Source organism: Mustela nigripes, chromosome 15, assembly GCF_022355385.1.
Source record: "Mustela nigripes isolate SB6536 chromosome 15, MUSNIG.SB6536, whole genome shotgun sequence".
NCBI lineage: Eukaryota > Metazoa > Chordata > Mammalia > Carnivora > Mustelidae > Mustela > Mustela nigripes.
Window position 1 is genome coordinate 74,543,467 of NC_081571.1, and position 15,307 is coordinate 74,558,773.

At 53.6% G+C, this 15,307-nt stretch overlaps 2 protein-coding genes across 11 annotated transcripts in view; one reads left to right on the top strand and one right to left on the bottom strand.

Annotated features, from left to right (window-relative positions):
- The window catches only part of PCCA (propionyl-CoA carboxylase subunit alpha), a 413,253-nt gene extending 401,789 nt beyond the window's left edge, over positions 1-11,464 (top strand). For both annotated transcript variants that reach the window (XM_059378122.1, XM_059378121.1), the window contains 2 exons: positions 8,192-8,269; positions 11,120-11,464. In XM_059378122.1, coding sequence (XP_059234105.1) covers positions 8,192-8,269; positions 11,120-11,188 — 147 coding nt within the window. In that variant the 3' untranslated portion in view covers positions 11,189-11,464. The remainder of the gene's footprint in view (positions 1-8,191; positions 8,270-11,119) is intronic.
- A 1,216-nt stretch (positions 11,465-12,680) lies between these two features.
- Positions 12,681-15,307, bottom strand: part of GGACT (gamma-glutamylamine cyclotransferase) — a 53,185-nt gene continuing 50,558 nt past the window's right edge. For 5 of the 9 annotated variants that reach the window (XM_059378129.1, XM_059378125.1, XM_059378126.1 and 2 more), the window contains 2 exons: positions 14,691-14,888; positions 12,681-13,682 (listed from right to left, as the gene is read on the bottom strand). In XM_059378129.1, coding sequence (XP_059234112.1) covers positions 13,198-13,668 — 471 coding nt within the window. In that variant the 5' untranslated portion in view covers positions 13,669-13,682; positions 14,691-14,888 and the 3' untranslated portion in view covers positions 12,681-13,197. The other 4 variants (XM_059378133.1, XM_059378132.1, XM_059378130.1 and 1 more) reach the window with 4 other exon arrangements.

The following is a 15,307-nucleotide window of genomic DNA, read 5'->3' on the forward strand; positions in this document are numbered from 1 at the left end:
TTTTTTGTTTTTGTTTTTGTTTGGATTCACACAGCAAAAGTTTCTGATATCTTTCAGTGTCTGTTACATAGTATTTGACATTAAATGTGGCAGTAAAGTCATTTTTTAAATAATTGTACAATAACTTTTTTTTTTTAACATGTGGGGAGGGGGTTGTGGGTAACAGGCCGTCAAATGCATAGAAATGCCTACACGCAGACAAACCTAGGAGTGAACAAAGTAGGAGTGGCTTATGGAAAGTCCCCTTGTCACCCATTTACTTCAGAAAACAGTGGATAGAATGACTTTGATATGCCTTTAGTCTGTTGGGTTTTTTGTTTGTTTGTTTGTTTGTTTGGTTTGGTGGTCATCCACCCGCTGAAAATATTTTCACGACTGATTTTAATTTCAGTTGGGAAAATACCCATTTTTCTGTGTATTTAGCACCATCATAAACTGAGGGCCCTCTAATCAAGGCAGTATTTTTTGTAACTTACTGTAATTTTTAAAATGTCTATCTTTATGATATCCTTGAACAAAAATATTAAAAACACCTTCTCTCAGAATAATGGCAGAGGGTACTTGCTCGCTTTAGGTTGAGAGCTGCCGAAATGACACACAATTTCCATCTTGAGTCCGAAGTGTAAAATAAAGTCATTAGGGGCACAGTTGTTTTGTTGGCCCTTTGATATCAGAAACAGAGCAAAAAACAAAAATAAAAAATAAGGCAGCCCAAGGGGAGGTATTACTGTGGCAGTGTATCAGGATTTCTGAGTTATCTTGCAGTGCAACAGACCTCTCGGATGTGGATCAGAAATACCCATCTTACTCAAAACAGTAACAAGTGAGATATGAGTCGGAAGTGGGCGGTGTCCCCACTTACAAATCTTTCTTTGGCAGTGACGCTTTGTGACTTACCAGTTTGTGAGACCTGGTCAAATCACAGATGGACAGTGAGTGCCTGTTGCTGCTTTTCTAGCCTGCTCAGTAGCAGTAGGACAGGCCTTGGGAGTATTTTGGGGGGCCAAGATGGGGAAGATCTACTGTAGAATGGAACTGGCCTTTAGCAGAAGGGGAAGTAGGCGTTTGGGACTGTTCTTGTGCAGTGTCTTGGGCAAAAAATGGAATCCTATAAAGTACCCCCATAAGAACAGAAAATTTGGGATCATTAATAGGAGTACCACCCAGATTTTGCCCCAATGTCTGTCCTCCTTGTGTGTGCTCCTTCAGGGCTGCTAGGGGAGGGCTCCCAAGTGGTGGGATGGCCAGCAACCCCGAGAGACCCAGGTTTGCCGTTTTGGAGGGTGGCATTCATACCGCGCCTTCGGGGCCAAACCCTCTCCTCTGTAACTGAGCCCACGGCAGGGGAAGTTGCAGATAAACTTGGCAGGAGACCTCTGGTTTTCAGGTCTTGAAGAAACAGATTTGAAGACTCCTTTGCTCTCAGATAATTAATTAATTAATTAAAGATTTTATTTATTCATGAGAGACAGAGACAGAGAGAGGGAGGCAGGGGGAGAAGCAGGCTCCCCACTGAGCAGGGAGCCGGATACAGGGTTCCATCCCAGGCTCCTGGGATCCTGACCTGAGCCAAAGGCAGACGCTTAACCGACTGAGCCCCACCCAGGCGCCCAGCCCTCAGGCATTCTAGATAAGAGGCCTTGGAATGGTCCCTCCTGCCCTGTGTTCCTCCTGCCCTGTGTTCATCTGGCAGGGATCCGCTTACCTGGTATGGCCCAGTATCCACAACAGCATCTTTCCCTGGCCGAGGACCTGGCCATGACAGATCTGTTTTCCTGTTTCTGGATACCTTGACTGATAATCCTAAAATCATTACAGTAATGAAATTTTCATATTTGATAGCAGTTTATTTGACAAGATGCCAGTTTTCCACCCAAACCTCAGATTGCGTTCCAAAGCATGTATAAATAAACCTATGCATTCATGGTTGCATGTTTTTAAACTCAGATTATAAAACATCACACACATAAAGGTCCAGAGAATAACAGAAATACTCAGATGCTCTCTGCTCATCTTCACTGTATTTGCTTTTCCTGGTACCGAACAATAAAAGGCGCTTCCACCGGGAACTTGCCCCGGCCCCTCCCTAATCAGATTCCTGTCCTGCCTGTAGCAGTGATGGCTACCCCAGATTTGGCCTTTCTGTCTTCCAGATAACACTCCTTTTTCAGTGTTAGGATTAACTTTCGCTGGACGTTAACAAAGAAGTTGAGCTGACGATTGTCTGTTTTTAAGGTCCATCAGTAAGTTGAACGTTGCAGGAGAGTCTCTTACAAGTTTGGCATTTTATTTTATTTTTCAAGAAATGATCTGCTTGGAGTTAGAGGCTGTGTTATCCTGCTTTTAACCATTTTAAAAGATGGCAGTTTGCAACCTTACCAAGATTCAAGAGATCTTTCCTCACCATTTTGCTTAAAAAACAAAAACAAAAAAACAAACCCAAACCCCAAGACATGCAGTCGCTGAGTACTTGAAGACAGCGACTTCCTAGAGAGGGATCCAGACTGATCTCTTCAAGATGCCGTTGAGTTCTCTCACTCTAGGGGCTTTGGCTGCAGTTCCCAGCTAACTTTGAGGGCAGGAGGGAGAGATGTTTTTCATTTTAAAGAAAACTGGACTTGTACTGGCCATGACTCTGTATGCGCTCCCCGCTTGGTCACCCACCGCAGAAAGCCAGGGAGGCAGCTCTGGGCAGTGGGGGGGGGGGGGGGGGTGGGGACCCCGAGTCCCCCCAGCCAGCAGCCTGGTTGATGCGTCACCCCTCCTTGCGCGTCCCCTTGTGACTCAGGCGGCGTGCACACGAGCCCATCGCGGGAGGGCTCCCGTAGCAGATAGGGGGTTTGGTGGCATTTCTGTCGCCTGCCTCCTCTTTCTTTGTAATTTGATGATGTTTCCTTCTCTCCGCACTGCTTAAATACTAGACGGTCTCCCGGGGTCTTTCTCCCTCCCCCTTTACATGAAGATGCTGGGATGTGAATGCACATTTCTTCTTGGGGAAATATCAGGGGATATTTAGCAGCCTATCTTACGGGCTCAGAAAGAGGAAGTTATTATAATCAGATTCTAGCGGTGCCTTTTAACCAAATCTGAGAGGCCTTTTTCTTGTGGCTGTTCACTGCATCTTTCTTCAGATCTGAGGGCGGTAAAATGCATTGCGTTGAGGCACCTGTGTTCTAAGTAGAACAGCCTTTAAAAATGTAATTGAAGGATTTTCACTTTCGTGGCGTCGTCAGCGGGGTTGATATTGATCCATGCTTTCGGGTGGCCCCGGGCGGCAGAAGGGGAGACCGCTGCGGGCCGGGAAGCCCTCCGAGCCTTCTGTCTCATTTGGCAGAAAAACACAGAACGCAGGACAACAAAAGAAGGCTCCCTGTTCCATAAAAATTCTTCCCCCCGCCCACCCCTCTTCCCCGAAAAGGGGACTTAATTTTTCAGCTGCACACAGTGATTTGGTGCTCGCTCTTGCCTTGAAACAGTTGCTGTCTGAACAGGCAGGAAACAGTTTCCTTTTAATTGCTGAAATCATTCGGAAGTGCTTCGTGCCCCGCTTCTGTACGGCAGATGCTGTGCATTAATCGGCCCGTGTAGAAGTGACCCAGGGTTCCTTGCAGCGGGCCCGATTTTAGGCAGAGGGCTTAAATAGCTTATTTATTATTTTGTCTAATCTGGCGTACATTATGTGCGCCTGCACGTGTCGCATTTCATGGTCTGCACTTTCTAATGTCATGTGGGTTTCAAAACCTGTGTTTCTCTGGTAATGTACTAGCAGCAGGTAAGCTCCAATACCATCCATCAGGAGCTAATTTTTGATCCAGATACTGCAATGACTGATGAACCTGTCTTTTGTGTGAATGTTTAGCACAGTAGAAAGCCATATGCCACTGGCACTGTTTCTTGTGCGTTCTTTACAGTTGCCGGAGAAGTGGGCTGACGGGGGCAGAGCCCTCCGCGACATTCTGTCCTCGTCCCTCCGCTGAAAGGAGAACCCCTTTGAAAGCGCCCTGGTTTGGGACGACAGGAGAGGGAGGGGCCGCCTTCGAGGCAATCCGACTCCCGCACTCATTTTCTTGATCAGAAATAGGACTGCACACTCTTAATAGGGAACCTTGTTTTGTTACTCCCCGTCTGTTCCAAACAGACCTTCGCCCATTAGAAGGGCCTCCCCTGTGTGGGAAGAGCACAGCTGTTACTGTAAACTCATCCCGTCACTGTATCACCCCCATTTTGTGGCTCTGAAGGATGAAATTGAGAAATGGAATACTGTGCAGTCAGCCTTTACATCTCCAATTTTAGGCCTTTGCCATCATTTTCATGCTTTTATTCCAAATCAAATAACATTAGTGCGCTACACCACCTTCTGATGAATGTCTGCTCTTGAGCACAGCTTTTCAAGTCTGGACTTTTGGGGGCTTCCTTTTATGTTTGGTGGAGGTCTTTTCTCCCCCCTCTCTCTGCTCGTTCTCTTCCTGCACTTTCTTTGAGCTTTCTTCATGCGTTCGCAGGCTAAACGATACAAGTAGCCAAACGTCTCCCAGTCTTAGCGTGCTTTCCAAGAGGGACGTATGTGGGAGAAGGTTCTGGGCCTTTTCATCTTTGGGGAAGGAGTGAGGCGAACTTGGTAGAAGGATATTGGGGGCTTTAATCAGAAATGAGAAGGGGTTTAAATCATTAGCACAACAAAGCGTACTATAAGCTTGAAGATAAAAGTCTCTGGGGAAAGAGTCCTCTGAAAATAAATGGGACTTGATAGATTTCCATATCATTTATAACTTCCCTTAATTACACTTGGAAGACTTGCCAGTAAAACTGGAAAATTGGCAGCCTATCTCCATTAGAGTCATTTTGCCGACCATGGCAAGCAGCTGGCTTTACTGGATTTTATTTCCCATCACTCACAATTAATCATCAGCAGGAGATGTCTGAAGCTCTTCAGTGCCGGGCTCTGCCGGGGACACGGAGGCCTCCTAACCATGCGAAAATCTGCTGAGTAAATGGGCCGGGTTTTCCCTCCAGCTTACTCATTCTGGAGCGAGGCAGGCCCCGCTTAATGAGTGCGCTCTGATAATCGGATGCGAATGTGAACCTTGACCCCATGTCAAAGGAGAGGACGCAGTAAGCCGGATGAAAGATCCAGGACTGGGGCCTCCAAACTTTACACCAATTAGACAGGGAGCGGGGAAGTACATCAGGCTGACTAGGTTTATCGAAAAGACTTGCGAGGCTTGTGACCATTTTGTAAGCCCAACGTTGGAGACCTCCTGTCACAATCAGTGAGCCTTTATCAGATGACACACAAAAGTGTTACAGGAGTGTGCGCGCAAAGCCCTAGGTGGCCGTGCCCTCCCATGTGAGCCGTCGGGGCGCGCTCCTTGCCCACGAGCACCTGGGGAAATGTGGAAGGTGTCCCCACGACCCTCCGACCCTCCGAGCCCCGCATGCAGATGGGCCACCACCTCTGCACCCAAGGCTCCAGTATTGCGGGGGACACGGCGGGGGCGGAGGGGACACAACACAACCCCGGGCCGAGCTCCCATGACAGCGTGGCCGGCGGTCTCAGAGCTCCTCCAGCCGGGATGGCTGAGGGATGAAAGACTGAATTTCGATCAAGTCCATGTGTGCGGGTAACACGACTCTGCTGACCACGACGGCCTTTGCTCTCATGCGGGGTCTCAGAGAACAACTTCCAAGGGCTCTTTCTCTTCTAGGAAAACAGACTACAAAACCCATTGCTTAAGTGAGCAGGGAGGGAGCAGGGAATTACTTAAAGTTCCATCCGGACCTGTGTAGACACGGAGACCGGCAGACCTGGGGAGGGGTCCAGGGAGGGGCCCAGGAGAGGAGAGGAAGACCCGATGTAGATTCAGGGCAGCGCTGCTGGCTGGGCCCCTTGGAATCCAGAGGCACTTTTCTTTTAAGTCCTTTTAATCAGATTGCCAGTGACACAATAAAAAAGAGCGTTTTAACTTGGGGATGTCCCCACATCTCCTGATTACCTGTCTACATCAGAGCTTTTGTTTTTCTGAGGAGTGTGATTGGGGACCTGCCACTTGAATCACCCACATGCAGGGTATCAGCACCAAGAGCCGGCCAGGAAGGACAGCTGGCGAGGGCAGAGCGCCGTGAACTTGTGGCCGGTCTGCCGCTGCTGCCCCACGCTTCCGCGGGCCCTGATCTCCAGTGGCCGGCTCTAGCCCGGTGTGGAGTCCCGGCCCAGGCCCCGCCCCCCTCCCGCATGGGCCCTGTGCCATCCTTGTTGCGTGGGTCTCTGCCCCCTCAGTGTGACCACTGGAAATCTGCTGGGTTCACGTCTTTCTCCTGTTTGCATTAACTGTGCATCACTTATTTGAAGATCCCACGAAGACCCCAGGAGGGGCGCTCTGGCCTGCAGATTCTGAGCCACGGGCTGAGCAGCTGAGAGGGGTCAGACCTGCTGCGGAGGGGGCTCGGTTGTGCCCCCTTCCGAAAAGCCCACCGGGCCAGGGATGGGCTCTCCGATGACAGCAGAGGAAGCCCAGCGACGTGGGGGGTGTGGGCTAAGCTCACCCAGGTCCCCGCGGGGGGCACTCATCCACCCGTGAAGCGGAGCTACCAGAACCCAGAGGTAGAGAGCTGCTGACAATTTTGTGGAGAGAATTTCCATTCTGTCACATTGAGTTTCAGACCCATTTCCAGAAATCCACCGGGGCCCGGGTGCGAGCTGTGTCGGGGGGCCGGCTCTGGCCCCTTGGCCTCTGAGACACCAGGCTGTGGGGCCAGCCTGCGGGGCTTTGGGGAGGGGGGCTGCATGGCAGGTGCTGCCCCGGGGGGTGGGGCTGTCCCCGCCTGCATCTCGTGGGCTCCCCTCCTGCCTCTGGAAAGAACAAAGACCCGAAGGGATGACGGGAGGGGGTCGGTGAGCCCGGCTGCGGTCCCTCTGCTGTGCAAAGAGCAGCCCTCGCCAGCGGGTCATTCGCTCTCCTCTCCGTCTGCGGAATGCAGATGCCCAGGGAGAGTGAATCACAACGGGCAGTGAGCGCGGAGCTTCAGGCCCAGCTCCCAGCACAGCGTCTCTCCTCCATGCCAGCACCAGGCTTTGGCATCCCCTCTCTCCCTCGATTTCTGTGCCAGGAAACGGCAGCCCACCACCTGATCAGCGGAGGACAGGAAGGCGCGGGGCGCAGGCAGCCCAGACTGCCAGGGAGACAGCTTGTGCCGCGCAGGGGGCCGGGAGGGAGCTCGGGGATCATCTGGGGAGCGCAGGAGAGAACATTCTCCAGGCACTCCTGCAACTCTGGGCCAGCACAGCCGCACCGGTGTGAGGGTCTGGGAGCTCCACCCCAGGATGCCCACCAGCACCCCAGAAAAGCCAGCCAGTTGCCCGAGGAAAGTTGGCTTCACCGTGTCGGAGACTGGGAGGCCCTTTTCCCAGAGGAGAGAAGCCCGGCCCAGCTCCTTGGTGCTCACCCATCAAGGGCAGCGAACAGAGACTAGAGAGAGCGGCTTCGGTCACAGCTGCCTCCTGGCTGGAAGCCCCAGGCTTCACCAGGGAGCCCATACCCAGCCCCACTGGTCTACACTCAAGGACCAGGCACGGCTGTTAGCGGTCATTCCCGCGTCAGAAGGCACCTTCCAGGAGCCACCTCCTTGTTACTTGGCCGGTCTTGCAGAAGTTGACACAGGCTGCTGTTCCCAGCTCCCCAAGGCTATGGACAGAAACGCTCTAGTTTTGGGTAGTGGTTTTGTGGAGATAAAACCCCGCCCAGGGCAGTTCGGCCCCTTACCGCGCACGCTCAGGAGTTCTTGTCTAGTCCCAGAATCTCTTATGCAACCATCACTACTACTGTCAATCTAGAACATTTTCTTCCCCACTCAGAAGAGAACCTGTGTCCCTCAGTAACCACCCCCCTCTTCCTAGCCCCCGGAAACCATAGATCTTCCCATCTGTGGGGCTGTGCCAAATCTGGACATTTTCACTTAGGAGGAAAACATTCCATTTTGGCCACATCTCTGTGGCATTTGATGAGGACAGAGGGAACAGCCCTTCTCTGCTACCCCTCGAAGAGTCACTTGGAACATGAAGTCTTAGAGGTCTTTGCTGCTGTTTGGGTCAAATTGCAGAGCATCTGATAGTCTCTTGATGGTTTCACTCCTGAGTGTTATTGCAAAATCAGAACAATTTTAAGACTTGTCTCTTTTCTGTTTGTTTTTCCAGGTAGCAGAAGGTCAGGAAATTTGTGTGATTGAAGCCATGAAAATGCAGAACAGCATGACAGCTGGGAAAACTGGCAAGGTATGTCCCCAAGTTCCCATCAGCCCTTGCCAGCTCTGTGACAGGAAGCAGAACTTCCATCTTTGGATCTTGGACGGTTAGGGCTGGAAGGCACCGTGGAGGTGACCCCTGCCAGCTCCTCGCTCCTGCACACCAGGACATAGGAGCTCTTTCTGCTTGGCACCCACGTGGCCCTGCCTCATGGAGAGTTTGTGACGCGCAGGTAGTCAAAGAACAATTGTTCTTTCACCTTAATGTCTTTCCAATTAAAGGGTCTTTAATTTTTAATGTTTACATCTGTCTCGGAGGCGCTTAGTCACCTGAGACTTAGGTGGCAGAGCGGGAACTGGTCTGAGAGATCGCAGAGATTAATGTCACTCTTCAAGATAATTTCTCCACAAAGAGAACAATTCTAGACAATTTTAGATCAAGAGGAGCTGAAAGCCCCACGTACATGTGGAACGTAATGATTTAGGGAGGGAAAAAAAAAAAAGGAATCGTATTTGTCCTGAAACTTGTTAAGAGTAAAACTTCTCACATGTATTTCCTCCTTGAGGAAACTGGAGAAGTCCTTTTACTGATAACTTCATTATTCTTCTTGCTTCTATAAAGATGCTGCCCACAGCTGAGGGAGGCTTTTCTGAAGGACAGTTTGGAGACGTCCGCATCCCGGGGCTGAGGCGGGGTGGGGCGGGCATGGAGGGGCTCAGAGACTGCCGTGGCCGGCTCCGTGGCCGGCTCCGTGGCCTGTTCTGTGGGAAGCCAGGATCAAGCTCTCGGGACGTGGGTGTCCTGGCAGAGAGGTACTGCCTGCTCCCAGTTGTCATTTGCATCAGAGAGATACATCCTCTGTCACCCCAGCAGGAAGTGAGGCTCCTGCCCAGACCAAAGGCCTGGCTGGGAGCAGACGCCCAGTTTAGGGTGGGCAGGCCTGGAGCTGGCTGCCTGGTCAGGCTGGAGGGGCTGCCGTTGGCGGGGCCCAGGCTCTGTGGTGTTTGGGAGAGGAGAATGGCAAGATTTGGAAATGTTGGCCTCTACGTCTGATTCCTTTTCTAAAAGTGAACCCCAAAGTGGCCTTTGTTCTTGTAGAAATTGGTGGTTTTGCTCCTTGCACTTAACATTTCTGCTGCGTTAGTTTCATGTAATGTCCAGGCATGATGAGAACTTGACCTCATTTGGGGGGACCCAGAACATGTGTATATATATAGACGTCTGATGCATGCCAAGGGCACCTGTTGCTGCACTGGGGTACCAGCACAAAAACGAACGTGGCCTTCGCTCCAGAAGGAGCGTGGAGCCCTCCTCTGTCAGTGTGTTCAGGGTCTGCCTGGTCTCACGGTGGCCTCTGGGTCTCCTGCGGAGGCTCAGCCCATCCCTGGCTGTTGGTGGCCCGGGAGTAGCTTCCAGAATGTTGAGGGGCTCCGGTCAGCTGGTACTTTGGCCCGACCCCTATCAGCTGGAGCTCTTTCTGCCCATCCCTTTCCTGCTGCGCCCCAGCAGGGCGCCCGGGGCCTGGCCAGAGCCCAGCACAGAGCAGCAGCCGGGGGGAGCCTCGGGTTGGGCCGTGCTTACCTGGAGAGCCGCTTTTCCTCCCCGAGCGATCGCTCACCACGGAAGCCGGTCGATCGCTCACCACGGAAGCCGGTCCTCCCTGCCGTGGGCGCAGCGTGCAGGATGCGTCCCGTGCAAGCGTCGGCGGCCTCCGACCCGCGTGAGCCGCCCCCGGCGCCCGGAGCACCCTCCAGGCCTTTGAAGTCATCGCGGCGCGGATTCCCGCGGTTCTGAGGGTCCCCAGGCTGGGATGCGAGGCACACGGGGCCCTTCTGCCCTTCCACTTCCCGGGGACGCAGGCCAGGCCCCGACTGCGCGGCCCCGACCGCCCGCCAGTTCTCGGGTGCCCAGAGCGCCGGGCAGGTGTGGCCCCGCGGGTGTGCAGTCCTCGCCTCCCGCTCCCCGCACGGCAGAGCCCCTCGGGAGGCCGACACCCCTGAAGCCCCGCAGGTCCGCACACCCGGAGGACCGGTTCCACCTGGGCCTCGAGTCCCCGCGGCGCCGCCGCACACCCGGGCGGCTCCTCTTTCGCTTCGGAGGGAAGCCGGGGGTCGCGGGCGGGGACTTTCTCCTATTAGTGGCCCTTGTTCTGGCGCTTGTGTCATCGCGTGGGGTTTTGGTTCGGTTCTGGTTTTGTTTTTGTTTTGTTTTGTTTTTTAAAGCGGTTTTTTTTTTTTTTTAAGGTAGAAGTCTTTTTTTTTTTTCTTTTAATTTATTTGACAGACAGAGATCACAAGGAGGCAGAGCAGCAGGTAGAGAGAGGAGGAAGCAGGCTCCCCGCTGAGCAGAGAGCCCGAGGCGGGGCTCGATCCCAGGACCCCGGGATCATGACCTGAGCCGAAGGCAGAGGCCCTAACCCACTGAGCCACCCAGGCGCCCCTGGTTCTGGTTTTTGAGCACGAAGGATACAGTAACTCACCACCTGAAGCCGCAGCCCAGCGTGGGAGGGCGGGCTGCTGGGCGCTCATGCAGCATCAGGGCAGCTGGCTTTTAGGGGCGCTACAGAGCACACCACCCCCCCCCCCCGCCCCCCGCGTGCCTAGTGCAGGGCGGAGGTGGGGGGGGAGGGGCAGCGGGTGGTGCAGACTCCCTTGGACCAGCAGCTTCTAGGACAGACCGGGACAGGCGCGTCACCGCCCTCCCGAGGACACCCCTGTGCACTCGGTCCCCTCTGCCAAGCAGGAGTCGACTCTTGTGCCCCAAAGCCTGCGGGGCTGTCTCTTCATTTCCAGAAACGGGTGACGAGATGGCACCCTCGTGGTCCAGTTAATAATACTGACGCTCCCCTCTTCTTTCTTTTCTTTTCTTTTTTAATTCAAGGTGAAATCAGTGCAGTGCAAAGCTGGGGACACAGTTGGAGAAGGAGATCTGCTCGTGGAACTGGAATGAAGTATTTATAGCCTTTCAGTCATCACCCAATTTAATTAGCCATTTGTATTATTATTCTTTCACACTCAATTTAGTCAGGCGTTTTGCAGGAACACCCCTGTGCAGCAGATTTTACATGGTCATATTTATTCCACATATAGTCAAAACCAACATTCTGCCAAAAAATCACCAATGGAAATTTTTATTGATATAAATACTTGTACATATGATTTGTACTTCTGCTGTGAGATTTCCTAGTGTCAAAATTAAATCAATAAAGCTGAGCATTTGTCTAAATATTAGTTTGCCCTTTTTTTGAATGAAGACAATGTACATAAGAGGCTACTGGCTGTGCCAGTAGACTCGAAATACTAGTGTTTCATTGTGATCCTCTAAAAAACATTTCTATAAACCCCAGTTCTCTGCCTTAGTCGCATTAAATTAGCATTTACCACCTTATAATCGGATTACCTGCTTCTGCCTGGCTGAGGACCTCACGCCCATCTGTGCCTATTCGGAACATCCGAGAGACCCCGTGGGGCTGCTGGGGAGTTTCATCTGAGAGACCCCATGGGGCTGCTGGGGAGTTTGGAAATCTGTCCTGCTCGGCTCTCAGCGGTAAGTGCAGGGCCCACGGGCCCAGGGGGCAGCCACTTCAGGAGAGCTGGGCCCACACGCCTGCCCTCCCCACCCGGTCCCAGAGGCTGTGCAGGGCTCCCTTACCCTGAGGGGTGGGTGTGGCTGCCACAAACCCATCCGTTGGTGCCCATCCTTGCCTTTTTGTTTTTGTGAAGCAAGTTTCTAATTAAGAAAATAGGGCTAAAAATACTGATCTGTCTTTGTGCCAGATGGAGTTAGTGAGCACGGTCTACCATCAAGTTGAAGAGCGCGGGAGCCTTCCCAGCGGAGAACGAGGTTATGGAGGCCCAGCAGCTGCGTTTTTCAGTGGCTTCTGAGATCCTCGGGATCCGTCTCTGAGTTGGCTGGTGAGTAAGCAGAGGCAGAGTCGTGCGCCGCTCGGAGTCTACGCGGACAGATCATCAGATGGAGGGGGAGTAATTGGTACTCATGCCTTGCTAGAATTATTTTAAGTGCTGTTTGTATTTGGAAGCTAAGCTTTCTGTCAGGCCTGAAGAACAAATTACTAATGTGTTGGTTCTTCTCTGAAAGGCTCTCCCACCCCCCAAACGCAGCTCCCTTCAGAGGCACGGAGGGCACCTTGCCCCTGGGCCTCAGGCCTGGGTGTGTGTCCGTCTGAAGCCGGGCTCTTCAGCATCTGAGCAAGTAGCTGGCTTGTGATTTTGCGAGATGAGAAAGAAAAGAACCTTCTACCACATAAGTAGAGCCCCCCCCCACCCCCAATCAATAATAGTACCAACACTTAAATTTGGTTTCCCAAAATATCCAGTTCAATATTACATGATCGTCTTTAGTAATCCCTTTTTTAATAAGCTTGATCTGAAAATTGTGAATACTAATGTTTTATACAGTTTAAAACTACCCAAACACAATATGTTTTTCTTGAGGTTCTTTTATTACAGTGAGATAACCCAAATCAGTTTAAAAAACTCTTCTTGCTGCTACAAGTTAGAATCAATGCAGTAGGGTTGCTGAAATCTAGCTGCTACACAAAGTCTACAATTTAAATGTTATCTTCAGATCAAAGCAAAGCAAAAGAAAGAAAAATTTGACATATGAGTTCTTGAAATGTCATTTAGGGGAATTAAGATCCTGAATTTTCCTTATCCCATCGATTCAAGTCCCTGGCTTTCTTGAAGCAGCGAGCAACAAAGCGCTATAGGATAGACAGGCTTCAGGCATAATCTTGGGATCAGTGTGTCAAATACTGGGGGAATCAGCTGCAACTGAAAGAGAGATTGTTCCTTCTCCCGGACTGAGTTTTACAACTCTGTTTCCACGGACACTGAGTGCACCCAGTGCACGCAGACCAGGCCAAGGGCATCCTCTCATCACTGGGGCTCTGTCCCACGAACACCCCCAACCCGGTGGAGGAGCCATCTTGGCACTTGTCATCTGTTCTCCCGTGGATTATAGCGGAGGCCGTGCCCCCCCTGGGAGTCGTAATCGTCGTGGTGCGGGAGGTGGACCCACTCGGGGGCGTAGGTGACTGTGCTGTACACGAAGCACTGCAGGGTCCCGTCAGCGGCCGGCGTCTCCTCGGGGGCCCCACGCGCGCCTTCCCACTCGAGGACGGTGATCCGCAGCGGGGTGCGCTGGTACATGTTGGGGCAGCCCTCGAACTCATCGAGGAAGCTCAGCATCCGCTCGTCCACCGCATAGATCTCGCCGAGCACACGCTGCCCCTGCCCTGGGAGGTTGAGCAGCCACGGGATGTTATGCTCGCCGGCAATGACCAAGGGGTAGGGCTCCAGCGTGCGGCCCCGGCCGCGGAAGGCGGCGCAGCCGTTGGCGCGGTCCCGCAGGACCCCATGGTTGGGCTGGCCTCTCTTCAGGGTCCCGTACACGAACACGCGGGCCATGTGGGTCACGGAAGCTGCGGAGGAGAGAGCGAGCAGATGGTACACACTGTCCGCGGCAGAGGCCCGGGGAAGAGAGTGTGGGCCTGGTGGGGACTGGACCCCCGGTCCGGGGAAGGCTGGCAGCGGCTCCCAAGCCCCACACAGCCTGGAGCCCACGCTCTGGACCACCGCCTCCGAGAAATACCGGCCACCCTTCCCTGTCTTCTAGGAAAAGGTACTTGGGTAAGAACAGACCTGTCAGAGGGAGCCAGCCCGTCCGGGGATCACTCTGCAGACCTGCTGTTTTCTTAGACCAGTTAGGACTTTAAAAATTACACGATAAATTTTTTTGTAGCTAAGTTAGAAATACCAATAAGCAAGTACTTATATACATACACAATGCATGTACGCACACGTGTACAAGGCAGTCAGGCACAGTCCGCTACGAGAGATCACTCGGGCTTCAGTGCTAAGCTTACATTCCGGTCCTGGCAGTCCGACCCAGCCAGCTGGAGCGATCACAGCTTCCAGCGTCCCTGCCCAAGGCCCCAGCAGGCAGTGAGGCTCCCCGCTCCCCGTGACTCAGCGCTGCAGCCTCGGCTCTCAGGTGAAGGTGACTATTTACTGCTCACCTGGGTCTGGGCCACAGACTGTTACATAACTGACAGAAGTCACCGGTGTGAAAGTGACTCCAACAAAACTGGAAGTTACGGGGGGGGCCCTGGGTCCTCGAGGCCTGGCACCTCGCTGCCCTCCTTGCGCAGAGCTGTGTGATGGTGGCAGGCTCTGGAAGGAAGACACTTTGCACGTGGAAACAACAGAGGAGTCCATCTGCCGGCAGCAGCCCGCCACCAGCCAGGAACAGCTGGAGGGGGACACCCCCTGGATGCCAGTCACGTGGCAGGTGGCCCTTGGAGAGGTCGCACTTGGCCCACAGGACTAACACTTCTCGGTGTCGCAGGTCTCGGCCTCACCCTGCCTCCTCAAGGCATCTGGGGAGGGTGCACGGCCCCCACAGACCCACACGGCTGTGCCCTCCTCACCTGTCCCCTGCCTCGGTCACCAGCCTGCGGAGCGTCGGGAGTTCTTGTGTTTCAGGTAAACTGTGGTCGGAAAGGCCCGGCCGCGGGAGCAGCACCAGGCCGGCCGTGCAGGCGCGCGCAGAGTCTGGGGCAGGACAGGGACACCTTGAGCACGACAGGGACGTGGTGGGAGCTCTACTTCGGGTGACTCTGGTGGCTCTGGTGACAGAGAAGGACAGATTAGAGCTGTGGGGTGCTCAGGGAGGCGTGCTGGGCACGGAGGTCTGGAGGTGAATGAAGGAGAAGCCGGAGTGCAGGTACAGAGGGGCGAGGACCATGTCGGCGCCAAGGAGCCGAAGGTGGCCCGGCTGCCGCTGCTGCTGCTGGGGGACCAGAGAGGATGCGCCAACCTGGGCACAAAGAGGGCGTGGAGAGGAGCGACAGAGCGACAGAGCGACAGGGACGGAGGGGTGGGCTGGTGGGGCCGGACATGTGGGAGGATCCTCCTGAGCCCCTGATGCTTGCATCCTGGCCGCTGGCCCGACGTGCCTGCAGCATCTCCCCGGGGAGCCCACGCTCCATCCGGCTCTGGTCGCCGGGGCCAGCCTCCCCCAACGACTGCCCCCGCCCCCGCCCCC